At 42.5% G+C, this 14,772-nt stretch overlaps 2 protein-coding genes across 6 annotated transcripts; both read left to right on the forward strand.

The window, feature by feature from the left end:
* Positions 1–2,816: 2,816 nt before the first annotated feature.
* Positions 2,817–8,419, forward strand: LOC130528361 (disabled homolog 1-like). Of its 2 annotated transcripts, XM_057037628.1 has the most exons (10): positions 2,817–2,970; positions 3,060–3,163; positions 4,430–4,563; positions 4,931–5,029; positions 5,319–5,450; positions 5,542–5,628; positions 5,784–5,831; positions 5,929–5,985; positions 6,177–6,261; positions 7,221–8,419. In XM_057037628.1, exons 2-10 carry the CDS (start codon positions 3,079–3,081, stop codon positions 7,556–7,558), a joined length of 1,065 nt encoding a protein of 354 aa, XP_056893608.1. In that variant the 5' UTR covers positions 2,817–2,970; positions 3,060–3,078; the 3' UTR covers positions 7,559–8,419. The 2 variants fall into 2 exon arrangements, with proteins under 2 accessions (XP_056893608.1, XP_056893609.1); XM_057037629.1 differs by lacking the exon at positions 2,817–2,970 and having other exon boundaries at positions 3,024–3,163.
* Positions 7,858–14,691, forward strand: si:ch73-40i7.2 (FYN-binding protein 1). 4 transcript variants are annotated; one of them, XM_057037624.1, is made up of 16 exons: positions 7,858–8,037; positions 9,589–10,201; positions 10,440–10,554; positions 10,759–10,811; positions 10,906–10,940; positions 11,068–11,099; positions 11,415–11,517; positions 11,662–11,824; positions 12,382–12,526; positions 12,671–12,687; positions 13,083–13,143; positions 13,261–13,303; positions 13,714–13,876; positions 13,994–14,027; positions 14,190–14,227; positions 14,339–14,691. In XM_057037624.1, exons 1-16 carry the CDS (start codon positions 8,035–8,037, stop codon positions 14,374–14,376), a joined length of 1,656 nt encoding a protein of 551 aa, XP_056893604.1. In that variant the 5' UTR covers positions 7,858–8,034; the 3' UTR covers positions 14,377–14,691. The 4 variants fall into 4 exon arrangements, with proteins under 4 accessions (XP_056893604.1, XP_056893606.1, XP_056893605.1 ...); XM_057037626.1 differs by having other exon boundaries at positions 10,440–10,539; XM_057037625.1 differs by having other exon boundaries at positions 10,443–10,554.
* The last annotated feature ends 81 nt before the right edge of the window (positions 14,692–14,772 follow it).

The raw sequence follows: 14,772 nt of genomic DNA on the forward strand, positions 1-14,772 counted from the left end.
CTAAACAACGGAGTTGATTTGTTTTGTCTGTTCCCCCATCTAAAAGCATGAATCAGCAGCTAAACTCACCACCAAGCTTGGAGACAATCTTTGTCTCAACACTTAGGATCCAAATATGCAAGGTTTTTAAACATCTCTGTTTTTGCTGATCTCTTACTTGCTATTTCAGAAACCACCTGTTTCTACTCAGCTCAGACACAGAGAACATTACAACTAACAAGTTTAAACACGATCAACATCAGGCTGCAGCCACTCAGAACAATCAAACTCTGTTTAAATCCATACTGACATTGTTGTTGGATTGTTACAGGAAATCTCTTCATATCCAAAACATTTTCTGATTAAATTTGGTGCAAAACTAAGCAGATCAAGTAAATAAAAAGCCTCGGCTCTGCTGCGAGATCGCTGTTCTCCATGCAGAACAGAGCAATTCCTCTGAGACATACATTTTCTCATGTATTCATTCCTCTGACACATGTAGTTACAGGAAGGGAAGTGACGCAGTTTACAATATTTGCTTGCCACCTACAGGAAGCAGCAAAAATGTGCCATTCGAGATTGTACAGAACAGCTTTTAGAGTGATGCTGCACATGTACGCTGCTCACACGCAGAGAAATGTGCAGTCGGGTGAAGATCAACAGGTGCTGGTTTTCCATGCTGTTGCTATTTAGCTGAAACTAGGTGGGGTTTTTTGTTTAAAAGGAATTTACTTTATTGATGAAGTAAGTCAGGATCAGCTAGTTGTTGTTCTCATGTTGTCATGAGAATCGTTCTCATGTTAGTGCTTTGTTTCTCCCTTTTCTAGCAGGTCGCCCAGAGCTGGAATCAGTCCTCGTGGTCTCAGTCTTTATGTGTCGACTTGAGAGAGGTCGATTTTTCATTTCTTGTTGCAAAAGGGAGTTTCGGGTCTTCAATTTCCCTAAGGGGATGAATAAAGTACATCTTGAATCTTACAGCTCAGTTAATGAGAAGTCGCTGTAGGATTTGGTAATATGTTACTAAAGGCCACAATGCAAACCAAACAGAAGAAAGATGAGGGTCCACTCAGGCCTTTCTGAAGACGCATCATTATCTGTCCAGTCAGGATAAACAGGAGTCTGCTTTGCCTAATTTAATTCCCTGGAAGTTGACTTATGTGTGTGATGATATTCCCAGGTCCTTAGTTTCCTCCACACTCTGCTGGAGATGGTTTCCCCGGCAACAGTCAACAGACACTTATGTTGAAGCTCCGGAGAGTTACAATTTTGGATCAGGACTATAAAATATTGGATTGAGTAAAGTGATGTCATGTAAAATTTGCTGGGGGGGAAATTAAGGCAGAGGATGTATCATTGCAACTTGGACCGTTGATGTAAAACAAATAAAATTCGGTCCAAAGTGTCCATGAAATTCGAGATACTACCAATGAATCTTGCAACAGGCATCTGAACAATCAGTCATGTTAACATAAAAATGTCACTTGAAAAAAAAATCAGATGAGCTGAAACAGTCAAACAAAAAGCAGGAGAGAAGGAAAAAAGAGTCTTCGCCTTCGTTTTGCCATTTCTTTGTGTTTAATCTCCCTAAAACAACAGAAAATCGGTCGTGAAAATCATTTAAAGAACTCTGATGAAGTTCCAGGAGGGATCAAGATGATTTATATACCAACCCAGCTGAATAGAACCCAAGGGTTGAATGTCTACCGGGAGCTATTGTGATTGATGACACACATGAACGGAGCCAGCGTGTTGCCAAGATTCAATTTTAAAAAAAACTCAATCAGTTTAATCCTCCTTAAAGGTCACCACAAGTTTCCCCAGCTCACACAAATAGCATCCAGTCCATCAAACACTCACATAAAAATCTCCAGAACTGAATTTAGATGACTGGAGACTTAAACATATATAAATAAAAAATGAAAACACATGACTGCAACTTTGCTGAGCTCAAGTTCCGCGTGACCTCAGAGTTACCGGAGATCGAAGATTGCGCTGAGTTCCCGTATTTCCTGTCCTCAGGTTACCAACATCATTCAACGTTCTGCCATCAGAATGGTTTTGTTTGTTTAGACTTAAAAACAATTCCTCTCATTTGGAGGAGATTTGAAGGAAAACCATCCCTAATCTGTCATAAATCTCTTCCTGTTTCCCAGGAGTTCACACAGATGAGTTTTTCTTTTCTTTTTTCCCAGAAATGTAAGTGATTCTGGTTAGCCTATAAACAATAATTTAAGGGTGCTTTTTCCCAGTGTTTTGATCTTTATCGAACAGAAATTCTTTCCTTTGTAGCCCTGTTTTCAACCACCAGGAAAACATTTGCAAGTGATGGCAGATGTGATCATGTAAAGTGTAAAAACTACCAGACACGTCTCGACTTTACACATTTTATTCCTGCTTCCTGTTTGAGTCTTATTTTGAAGGCGTTCTGTTGCCCGTGCTTCCTGCCTTATTTCGTGCTCCCTTTTGGTTCCCGTATCCATCCTGTTGAACATGTGTCTGAAGTTGCGTGCAACAATGAATCCCCCGGCTTCCATGTGGGTTTGTCATAAACCAACTTCAACACAGATTCTCCTTTCATCGTCGACTAACATACTCAGGATTTAACTTGAACAAATCTATTTATTCAAGTTAAATCCTCTTTGAATACTTGTGAAATGACTTGCTTTCATACACAGCTTAACATTATGTAAGAATTCCTCGATTCCGAATATTTGCAGTCTCGATGGACACGTGTGTGAGCCATCCCAGCTGTTAGCGCAAGAAAATACGACCCAAAGGCTGTCCTCCAGAAAACCACATGACCTCTCATTCATCCCGTCCTAGCACCACAGACTGAATATCCTTCAGATTACTGCCTCTGTGGTCTCCTGCAAGAATTCCCATGTCCTCCAAGCGGATGTTAATATATCACCAGCCTGACCTTTGACTCTGAGAAGTTTTGGTGGTGAGTTGAGCCAAAGAAAGGTCAGAGCGGAGATAATCTCCCAGCAGGTGAGACACCAAACGGCGCTTCTGCTTTTGGACACTTGTCAATATTGAGACGTCTGACCTGGCTGGCTTCCTCTTTGACGTCCTCATAGTTGCAGCAGCCTGGACGCGATGGAGGCGAAACAGACGACTGGAAGCCATCCTGGCCCGAGCCAAGCTGCTGCTGTCAGCGCTCAGCTCTCCCTCGGGACAAAAGGTACTGACGCTCAGCAGCTGCTCAGCATCAAACGTGGTTCTCACACGCGCAGCGTTCTCAGCTAAAACAGGCGTGCAGTTGTTCCAGCTGTTTAAGAATCGCCGCTTGTTTTAGGCAATATTTGTCTTTTTTTTTTTAAATAAATGCAGATCTGCTTGATTCAAAAGACTTCACCTGTGCAAGTTTAGAAAGTAAAAATCCTGGCTCAGCATTTTATCCGAATACAGTGCTCATGTCGGTCATATAAACACCTCTGGAACACTCGGGTGAGTCATTTTTCGTGCACTACAAACTTTTGAGGCATGAAGCAACCCAAAATGCTTACAGTGACAAAATGCAAGTGTCAGATCTGTTAACCTTTGAGGTGCAATTGTGTTTAATTAGCCTCACTTCATGTAACCATTTATGAAACAAATCCAAAGTACAGTTTTTAAAGATGTATTCAAGAGATTTGTTTTATAATAAGGGGGAGGGGGCATAGTTTACCTTAATAAAATCTTATTTTTTTCTCTTAAACTCCTCAAAAACTGACAACAACCAATATCTATACTATTTAAGTTTATCTTAAGACAGAACTTCAAGTCTTACGATCTGTATTCCCGCCACTAGAGGCCACCAGATCTCCCACAAAGACCTTTAAGACACTCTTTAATGTAAGCCTATTTTCTGTCTTCATAGAATCTTTTTGTAAAAGACAACACGAGCTTTCCAGTTTTCTGCCATTCTTTTCCACCTCGAGCATCCGGGGGCCACCGTTAATAACCATCACATGCTTTTTTTGCGCAACACCGAGCTGTGTTTTATCGTTGCTCAGCACAGTTACGTTTGTGCTGAGCACTGAACTAAACATCCACTCAAAGCCAGTAAACCCCAGCACAATGCACGCAACGCTGTTTAAGAGCTGACCTTTGAGAGGATAGCGATCATTCAGTCTTTCGTACTTACCAAATAGCTGTTTTCCTTTCAAGAAAGGAGATAAAACACGAGATCGCAGTCAGATACCTGTTACTTTGAAGTTGTATTTCTCGCTTTTCAATGTATTTCCTTTTTTAAACCATGTGCGTGATTCCGTTTGGACACGTACGCCAAACACAACAGTTTGTTCAGTGATAAACGTACAGGGACACCACGAGAAACACAAATACACACGTGCTTTGATGGTGACATGGAAAAATGTAATTTGGACTAAACCAACACAAATACACAGGGGTGCGCCCTTCTTCAACCTCACAAAGACCCTTTGACTCCTCTCATCGTGTTTCCCAGGAGCCCCTCAAACAGTCCTCTTCTCACGTTTCAACGGAGTCGGAGTTCGATATAAAGCCAAGCTAATTGGAGTGGATCCAGTACCAGACGCCCACGGAGACAAGATGTGCTGGGACTCCATGATGAAACTCAAGGTAGTGGTCATTGTTGCTGGGAAGAACATTGGTTTTAAAAGGACTTGAACAAGAACATTCTGCTTTGTGCACTCCCATGTATTTTGGGGCATACTTGAAGATAACTGTGCAAACCTTCTGATACCAGGATTGACCAGCAGGTGGCGCCTTTTTAAAATGTCTCCACGACTATGAGTCCAATTTAAGCTGCCACTCTACCAAACACCTCTACACAGGTGATAAAGTTAGCTGTATCACCAAGAAAAGTGGGGGGTTTGGTTTTAAAGTCACAACTGAGTGAATAGTTCATTAAGATCCTACGTTCCAGGGGTTACCAGGGGTTACTGTGGCATTGAATGACACTACCAGTGCACGTTTAACTTACCAGGGCTGTGAAGCAGCAGCAAGAAGACAGGGGAAACACAAACTGAGAGTCTGGCTGAATGTTTCCTCCAGCGGTCTGAAAATCCTGGACGAAAGGACCGGGGTGAGTTCCCGTCCCTGATCCAACCACAGCACCTTTCATTGTTGACTTCGGATTTCCAGACATATTAAGAGTAGCGAGCCTGTTCAGTCCAACACAGACCCTGTTTACTTTAGAAATACTGCTTTTGCACTAATTCTGGAACTTTCTGACACATAAATCTGGATTAAACAGATCACTTTATGAATTATGTCCCATTTATAAACATTTTCTGAGAGCAAGGTTTTGGTGCCCCTTGTGCTTTATGAACTTTTTAACACCAGAAGTGATTTAATTTATGATTTGTTTCCAGGCTCTCCTCTATGACCACGACAGGGGCAGGATCAGCAGTTTAAGGAAGGATGATTCTGACCCCAGAGCTCTGGCCTATGTCTATGAAACCCAGGACGGCTACAGTCTCTTCTATATCAAGATGGCCAACCTGGTAATGACACACAGTTGCTAATTACACCAATGCAGCGGCCTAGTTTGTACTTACGTGTGTGTGTGTGTGTGTGTGTGTGTGTGCATTTCAGGCTGGTCCAGTACTGGCTGACATTGATGTTGTTTGTCAAGGTATGAACTTGGAGACACATGAGGAACCTTCAGAGGAACCAACACAAGTGAGTGTTTTCCTGAAGCAATCGGGCAGTAGGGGGCGCTGTCACCCTAATGAGAGGCTCATGTAACACTTCTGAAGAAGACTGTAGTCAAAACCTGTCAAAATGAAATGTTCCCTGATGAGTACAAAAAGGAAAATTGCCATTTTTGTTTGCAGACTGGTTCTTTGCTGCTCCTGGAGAATGTTCCAGGACCACCAGTGGAGGTAGGTGACCGAACAAAAAACAATATTTCTTGAAATATCTCCTGTTTTTGCATGTTTGTTTTGAACCTACAATGAAGGGCATCTGTGATTTATTCAGGGGTCTGTTTTAGAGGAAAAGTTCAGCCCACAACCACCAACAGAACAACCTAACCAGGTAAATTTTCCTGAGATTTTGACCCGTGCAGGTGTGTGAACACGCCTGTCCTGGAAAATGTCCAAACTGTTTGTTATTATATATTCCCAAATGTTTCCTGCATGAAGTGAAAATGAGGCAGGAGATTTAACCCTAATCTGTCCTTAACTTTGTGAATCCTGCAGCCTTTTACACTGTTTCTGCTTCTGAAGGTGTCTCCCAGCTGTGAGCTGATGGAGGTCTTCACCATTCCGATGCCCTCACAGAGTTTCTGCGACAACCAGCCAATTCAGCCTGGTGAGTTACAAGTTTTCCTTTACCAGTAATTATGATTCAAAAAACCTGATCTGAAAAAGTTTTGGAAGCAGGTGCTATCAAAAATACCACAAGTCCTTGTTTTTCAGTGTTTGATTCCCCAAACTTCTCCATATTCAGGGTCGCAAAAAAACACTGTCCCTGAAGGCATCACAGAGGAATTATATCGAGCAGCCAGTGCCAATTTTAAAAAGCACTTACATTTTTTCCCCCCATACAAATTAAATACTAAAACCATACAAAATTATGCATTTGATTTTTCTACCATGTTCTTTGTGTCACTCGCACAAACACTTTAAGAACATCTACCCTTTGAATGTGCAAAAAGTTTCACTTTCACATGATTCATTTGCTCTTAGAAGAAATGAGATAATTCCCATAAAGGAAATGACAAAGAGCCAAGATTAAGCGACATTTTGCGCTTTGTTTCATGATCTGTTCCCACAGGGACAAAAACCCTCATCTGAAACCTTTAAGGGGAAAAACTATAAATGGAACAAACAAATTGACTCTTCCTTGAATAACCCAGCTTCAATGCTAAAATCTAGATATTGAAATTACCCAGTGACTGGATGAAAGCCGCAACAATTGTCTTTGAAAACAGTCAAACAAATCCTGAAACAAACAAGAGGCTGGTTCACTATTTTGGGAACTCAGTGTGTGTTTTTCAGCGAGACGAGGATCAGTTCTGGTACGGTGGGAATAAACAACTGGTGTTTATTCATAAGATCTTTTTAGCCCTGGTTTAAATGAACTGCAGATTTAAAAAAACAAACAAAGCAACAACTTCACAGCAAATGAAGTGAAATAATTTGTTTTTGGAAACTCCTCCGGTGGCTTCTCAGAGATTTGCACAGATTTTCCTGTTTATATTTGAGGTTTTGCTAGTTTCACTCACTTCAGAGGAAATTATAAGAACCCTTGATATTCTCTGATTTCAGTGTCCATGCAGCCAACGTTCTCCAACTCTCAGATCCTCTCTATTTTCCCCCAACACCCAGTGGGGGGAACTCCGTACTCCCCTCCTCCGTACCCTCCCACCGCCATGGCCTGGGCTCAGCAGGGTCTTCTAGCAAATCGGTGGCCAAGTCCGGCCGTTGCCGCCTGTCCCACTCTGCCCACAGGCCTTTGGGGAAATTCAGGGGTGCAGCCAGAGGCTCAAGGACGCCACCCAGGAGTCGTGAACGGGGGGATCACCCCCCACACTCCCGCCCTCAATGTCAGTGGAAACCCCGCCCACATTCACCCCCCAAATACAGGCCCAGACCTCCTGCAATGAATGAAATGTTGGATTTATGTAGATTTTGTTCCGCACGTGTCAGAATTCATCTGCTGCTTTTCATACATTTCTGTATCTTTTATGAATTATTGCTTCAATTTGACAAGATTTAAATCAAAGTGTGTAAATCCCTGCCACGTCACGATAGATGTTATTCTTGTAAAGGTTTTTCAAACACTTTGCAGTTCAGTCGCACGGCTGCAAGCACAGAATGTTAAAAAAAAAAGAAAAGGTTAATTTCACTTTGATTCCTATTGTCAGTGTTTCCTAATGGGAAACAGTAAGTACCGGTACATGTGTGTGTCTGTGCTGGCGATTCCTCTCTGCTGCTCTCACCCAGGGTCGCTAAATTGCAGAGCATTTCCTCCTTTGCAGAGTTTGCGGTCATGTAGCTATTTGCACGGTCTAACTGGATATTGTTTCAGTGCTGAAAATGCTCCCAGTTATCTACCAATAAAACGTCTTTACCGGCTAAGATGGTAAGAGATTATTCTTTGACCACAATATTTCAATATTTAACCTCTCGAGGTATCGAGGAAGAACAGGTTCTCTTTAATTGAAGATACATTTGTTGTTTTGGTAGCCAAAGACACACTGATTCATGGTTTATAATTAATTAATTTGTCTCTTGTGGAATTGTGTGAAACTGGTGTTACAAAACCAGGCAGAAAGTGCAGAACTTTTATACAGGTGTTTTCTACAGTAATTGCATATTTCTTCAGTAAAGAGGGAGGTTTTACACTAGCCTTTATGGTCATTGTCAAATATTTGTGATTTAAGCATCAGGGATTAATGATTGACTGCTCTGGGAATGATTCGTGATTGTAAAATGTATTAAACACATTGAAATGAAAGTAAAAACGAGTGTGAAAAAGTCAATGAAAATGATCAAAAAGGTGAAATGTGCACAGCAATAAGAGAATCTACATGTTTTGTGTGCACACAGAGATTTAAGAATGTGACCCTGGTAATAAACATGTAGAAATGGTTTATGTTACCACAGCGACGTTTTGATGGTCAGCCTGTATTGACAACTACAGCATATTTTGAATTTACCTTCTAACAAGCAATAACATATAAACATACAGATTTCTCCATTAACAACCACACAAAAGTGCTTGTATTCGGTTATTGTCTGAGTTCAGGGTGTTTTATTAAATTATATAATCTGTTTCTTTAGTGTAAAAGAAAACAGTCAAAATCTGTCAATTAAGGGGATTTCTTTTCTTTTTAAATTCAGTATAATATGTAAGACAAACATGTTCCATAGAACAGATACTAACTCACACATGACTTGGCGTTACGTAGTTACATGGTGATCATTTTCCGGCAGCGCAGCTACAGTCGCTGTTAGAACACCTGCTCTAATGTGTCAGTGAGACAACGTGCGCGCGGTGTGACCCCGCTGACTGGAAACAGAACCTGAGTGCGCTGCGGCGTTTTAAAAAAAGGTTTTATCGGTTTCCTTCGTTCCTTAACACAGCCGGTGAGAGAGAGACAGACATCTATCAGTGGAGCCACACAATTTTGTGGCTGTTGCTACGGCAACAACCGCAGGATGGTAACTAGGTTGCAGAGGTGCGTGGTTGTGAGCACTTCCTGCTCTTCTTCAGGCAGAAGGTTTGTTCTTTTGTTTCCTGGTTGAAGTTAAACATTAAGGAGCGAATAAACACACACTCCCTCGTTCCAGACCTGCAGGTGGGGGTCAGACCCGCTCTAGTGCCTCAGAGTTGGACTCAAGTCATTCCTTTTCTAATGGTGTCAATCAAACTTTAAATCCCATTGTTTTTGAGCAGCAGATGCCCAAAATCTGCCTGTTGCCAATGAGTTTTGCTTCCATAAATGTGCTTTTATGTAGACCTTGCACATTTTAGGCTGGGAGGCGGAGGAAGAGAGGAACCAGGAACCCTATTTTCACATGATGCGTTCTCACCACATAGAGGATTGCAGTGTGCACAGGGGCATGCCTTGCTGCGCTGCTGGTTTCCTGCTTTAAAGCGAGCTGCTGTTGAACTTGTGCTTGTTGTCAGGTGGAGAGCGTTGACGTCAAATCTCTGAAGGCCATGTTCACCAGTAAGGCCGGCGCTTCGGACACCAGCTTCCAACCTCCACAACCCGGATATGGGAGGGCGAGCCTGCCGGTGGGCAAGGGTAACTCGGCCCATCACAGACTCTCTCCTCTGCTTCTTTCTCCTCCGATGGCTGGCCCGGGCCCAGTGAGGCTTCCAAACGAAGAGCCAGTGGTTCCATCCATCCCCGCCAGACCGGCGTCCTTCCCTCGACCGCCTCTCAATCCTGGACTCAGACCGGGCCTCCAGCCTGCAGACGCCAGCAAGGTCAAGCAGACGGGAGAGATGCTGCAGAATTTGATGCTGAGGCAGCAGCGGCCTCCAGGCACCAAACCGCTGCTTCCAGGCACAAAACCACCTTCGTCCCCAGCTCAGAGCCCTGTGGCAGCCTTCTCTCCTTCCCCTCGACAGTCTCCTCGACCAAAGATTTCAGCAGACGTGAGCCCGCTGCGGAGGCCCCTGCCCCCAGACGGAGCCCTGCCTTTGAAACCCAAACGTCCCCCAAATGTGAACCTCAAGCCATTTTTGCGGTTCAAGCGTGGATCTTCTCTTCCAGACCAAAGGCAACGAGATGGTGAGTCTGTCACATTCACCCTGGTCTACATCGTGGGTGCCGTTTCCATCACCTTGGGTCATTTTTTCAGTGATGTCTTCAGACATTTTGATGGGAATACTTTCATAAACCTGGTCAACAAGCATGGAATACCAGAAAAAGATACATAAACCTTTAAAACTGAGATGACGAATAGAAATTGTCGTCATCGTAAAGGAGAATATTTTGAAAAGAATGAACTTTTCTCCATTTCTCCCAGCAGGTTCCCCATTTCCGCCAGACAGAAAGTTGTCTTTACCCGCGACCATGAGCCCTCCAAAACTACCACATCGCCACACCAAACCCAGCCGGCTGCCACGGCAAGTTGCCTCCATGTGAGCATTGTTGAACCATTATCCACAAACACACTTCTATAATTTAAGATATTAAGAAAAGAATAGATAGAATGAAAGAATCAGATGGTTAAACTGAGATAAGATCCATTTTCCAATCTCTTTTGTCTTGCTTTAAATTGCATTTTGAGACGATAAAGGGCTTCAGATATTAACAGGTGGTTGTTGGATGGCGTCTCGTTGCAGAGACATGGACAACAACCTGACCTACGACGACATCGGGAGCTTGGAGCAGAGCGGTAACAATCACGGCTCTTTTTACATGGGGAATGAGTGCAGCCACAAGTGAACAGGAGTGTAACGTTTTCTGGTGTGATGCTCTTGTGATTGCAGAGTCCTGTAGTGGCAGCTCACACTGCATAGATGGGGTAAGGTCGACATCACCAAAGGGAAATTTTGACCCTGTGAAAAGTGAAATTTCCAGCCTTTATCACACCCTTTATGTGCGTATTTCTCTGCAACCGCTCCTCAGTTAAACTCATTTTCTTCCTGCAGGACACAGAGGATGTTTATGAGTCGATCGAAGAGTAAGTAAGGCTTTCGGTCACAAACCTTTTTTTTGGAAAACTGTTGCAGGAGTCGGTGAAGCAGGCGGTGCAAAAACTGCAACAGCCACTATCAAAGTGATGTCTTCATCTTTCACTCGTGCCCCTCACATAGAAAATGTCATTAGAACCACTGGCTCCATTAAGGTCCATCAGGCTTCTGTCGTCTGTTTACACTTCGAACGTTGCCACAGAAATGTGTGTGTGTGTGTGGGGGGGGGGGGGGGGCTGTCAAATAAATGGGAGCAGAATAGGATGAAACACTAGTCACATTCTCATTAAAGTTTGTGTTCATAGAGACCAGGTGGAGACAAACCAGGTGACCTCCGAGGGGAAAAAAGAAGCGCTAAGGAAAGATCAACAAAGGAAAATGGAAAACGAGTTCAAAAAGATCTTTCAGGTGACCGACAATTTCATTCTGTTTAAAACCGCCCTGAGCCGAACGTTCGGGTCGCCTCAAGGTCATTTTCATGCGTTTGAATATCAGAAATGCACGTATGACGAATTCTAACGTCCTCCTGTTTGGTCCCGGTTCCGTCTTCAGCTGCCAGAGGAGGTGGAGGTCCTCCACATTGCCAGGGTTCGGCACGACTGGTACGGGGAAGGAAAACTAGACCTGAGCGTCCGGCAGGACGAGAAGGTGGAGATCCTTCGAGTGAAGGACAACCCTGGAGGGAAATGGCTGGCTCGCTCCTTAACTGGAAACTGTGAGTGTGGCGTCGCAAAGTCAAGTTCCAGAACCTCTTTCAGGCACATTTACATTGTTTGAAAAGGGACTTCCATGAGACTACCAGCACCAAATGTACCAGGAGAGACGTCTGAACAGTGTAAAATATATTTAGTTATCGCCTATTCATAAAAAGAATGACCGTTTAAATTCACACTGGAGAAGATATTTATGTGTATATAATATTGTCTGTATAAATATCGACCCCTCCACTGGTGCTTAAACTGACTTGTTTCTTCTTTTGTTAAATCCTGATATATTAATCGAGAACGATGAAGCTCTGACAGGAAATAGTTGTTGCTGCAGTTGCAGGTTCTAGTACGAAGAAGTCTGGAGGACTTTAATAGTCACCTATTTGTACCTTCTAGATTAGTTTTAATCGTAAATGCTGGACCTTTAAAGCTCCCCTCCAGACACGTAAGTGGCGAGACAGACAACCCTTTGGGCATCAGACGGACACGGTGGATGTTTCTGTTGCTTCGGCCAGATGTTGTTATTCATGGGATGTCCGTTGTGCCCTCTTGTTTTGCTCTGCAGATGGATACATCAGCAACACGTGTGTCGATATCGACTATGAGGCCGTGAAGCGCAAATTTCAGTACCGCGTTGATCTGACGCAACTACCTCCCCCACCTCCAGACCCCCCACAGATGCCAAACATGAAGTCTTATAACAGAGACAGGTACCCAAGATGTTGCTTTTAAACTATTTTATCCGTAATTAAACGTTGTTCATCAGATTTCCAGGCAACTAGGAAAGTGTTGGCTGTTTCCGGGGTTCAGTATAACCTGCTTCAACTAACTCTTTTGTTTCCTTTCATCTGTAGCGCAAACGAAGATGAAGGTAAGCAGCAACAAACCTCACACAGACATTATTAATGCACAATCATATGATTAAATTAAAAAAACTGAGCCGGTTTGATGGTTTAAATATACAAATGGGGAAAACACATTTTTTCCAACTTTCAACAACTTTAAAAGTATTACTCATGTTTCAGTGCAATTGTACTTATTAACAAACGCATAATCACAATGATGTGTATGCTAATTATGGCTTGACAGCTGTTAGCTCTTTCCATGGAGTTTGACATTACATTGATTAGAGACCCTAAAAATGATAACTGGGACAAACTGGAACGGACTGGGAGATAATTACGAAACTCAATGTTTGCTGCCGATCATTTTATATTTTGACCACAGCAGCGTTTCCTGGTGTTTGCGTTTTGCTTGCATTCTCAGATGATTATGATGACATTCAGCAGCCCGGTGAGGATTTCCCCCCACCACCTCCTGACATCAGGTATCTATTCTAGGTTACTGCTAAAGAACAGGAAGTAAGGCCTGTTGTCAGTGCTGTAACTCTGTTACTGAGAATCTGTGTTCTCAGTTAGTAACTTCGCTCTTTTTCTTTCTCCAGAACCGACCCCAAACTGGAGAAGGAGCTAAGAAAAAAATTCAAGGTAGATCCTTATCAAACTATGCAGTAGAGGTCTGAATATACCTTCTTTTTTAACAGTAAAGTGCTTGATTTGATGATATTAAAAAGCAGGTGATGGATGGTGACTGACAGCAGAGTTCAGGCGCATCATTATATTGCGAAAACACTCGTCAGTGTCGGTCGGCAGCTGTCACACCGGGGACATTTCTGCTTTTTTTTGGTTTCTGGTGATGGTGGTGTAAATGTGTGCATTCTAAACATCCCAGACAATGTTTAGATATCGTGCTGTGTCGTCAGAGGAAGAACCTCTATCTCGGGGTTGATTTGTGGTTCCTGGAGTCTCCTTAAGGAGTCCGATGAAAATACTTTCCAGCTGACGCACTCGCCATAAGGAGTTCCACTGACCCCACTTACACAAATATTGTTTCCCAGTACGAGGGGCCTCTCCGAACGCTGCACACCATGATGGTGGATCCGAACGGCATCATCAAGAAGCTGGGAGGCAAAGATCTGCCCGTGATCCGAGGAGAAATTGTGGATGTCATCCAGTTCACCAGCAGCAAGAAAGTTTTGTGCTGCAATCAGTATGGAAAATGTATGTACCGGTAAATGCTTTGGGTTGCATTGTGTTGAACAAGTGAAACAATAATGAAATGAAAGTTTTAGGCTCTATATACATTAAAGTCTCTTTTGTGCATCACCTCTTTTATAGATGGTTATGTGTCCAAATCTCTGCTTCTTCCCATGTAAGTATATTTATCACTCTTTAGTCTTTGTGTTTTGACAAAGAAATGAGTAGTGTAAGTGCAGTTGATGGTCCTAATATCAAAGTAGAAATGAAGATAAAGGTTTAAAAATCATAGGCCCTTCTCACCTGTGGCATTTATTTCCATTCTTTTATTTTGTAGGGAGGGCGATATTTATGATGACATTGACTGTAGAACGGGTAAGTTGTGTTTTGTACCTCAAGCAAAACAATTTCTGCAATAAATGCTGTAAACTTTGAAAAGTCTCAAATTATTTTTCTCTCTCTCTCTCTTTTTTTTTTTTTTACCAGAGATCTATGACAACGACTCCCCCCACCCTGATTTCTGACGTACGTCAAGCTGAAGTAACAAATTGCTACATCAAATATAAATATGTTTTTAATTTTCTGCGGGTCTCAGCAAACTTTTATTTAAAATTTAAATGCAGCAGAGTAGACCTGTCACACTCAACCCAAGACAACAAAAATAGTTGAAATAAAGATAAATGACTATAGTACATAAGTATTTTAAATGTCTCTATATTGATATTTTCTGCGCTGTTTGTCAAACTGCTTGCATAATAAATGAATACACTATTACAGTAGCAAAAGGTTGAACCAAAACTCTGAGATATTGTAAAATAAACTAATACTTTTTTATGGAATGGTGTCCCTGTCTGAATTACATATTAATTTGTAATATTTTAGCTATATTTGTCCTGTAATAGCTAGTGTTATATTTAGTA

Source organism: Takifugu flavidus, chromosome 7, assembly GCF_003711565.1.
Source record: "Takifugu flavidus isolate HTHZ2018 chromosome 7, ASM371156v2, whole genome shotgun sequence".
Taxonomy (NCBI): Eukaryota; Metazoa; Chordata; class Actinopteri; order Tetraodontiformes; family Tetraodontidae; genus Takifugu; species Takifugu flavidus.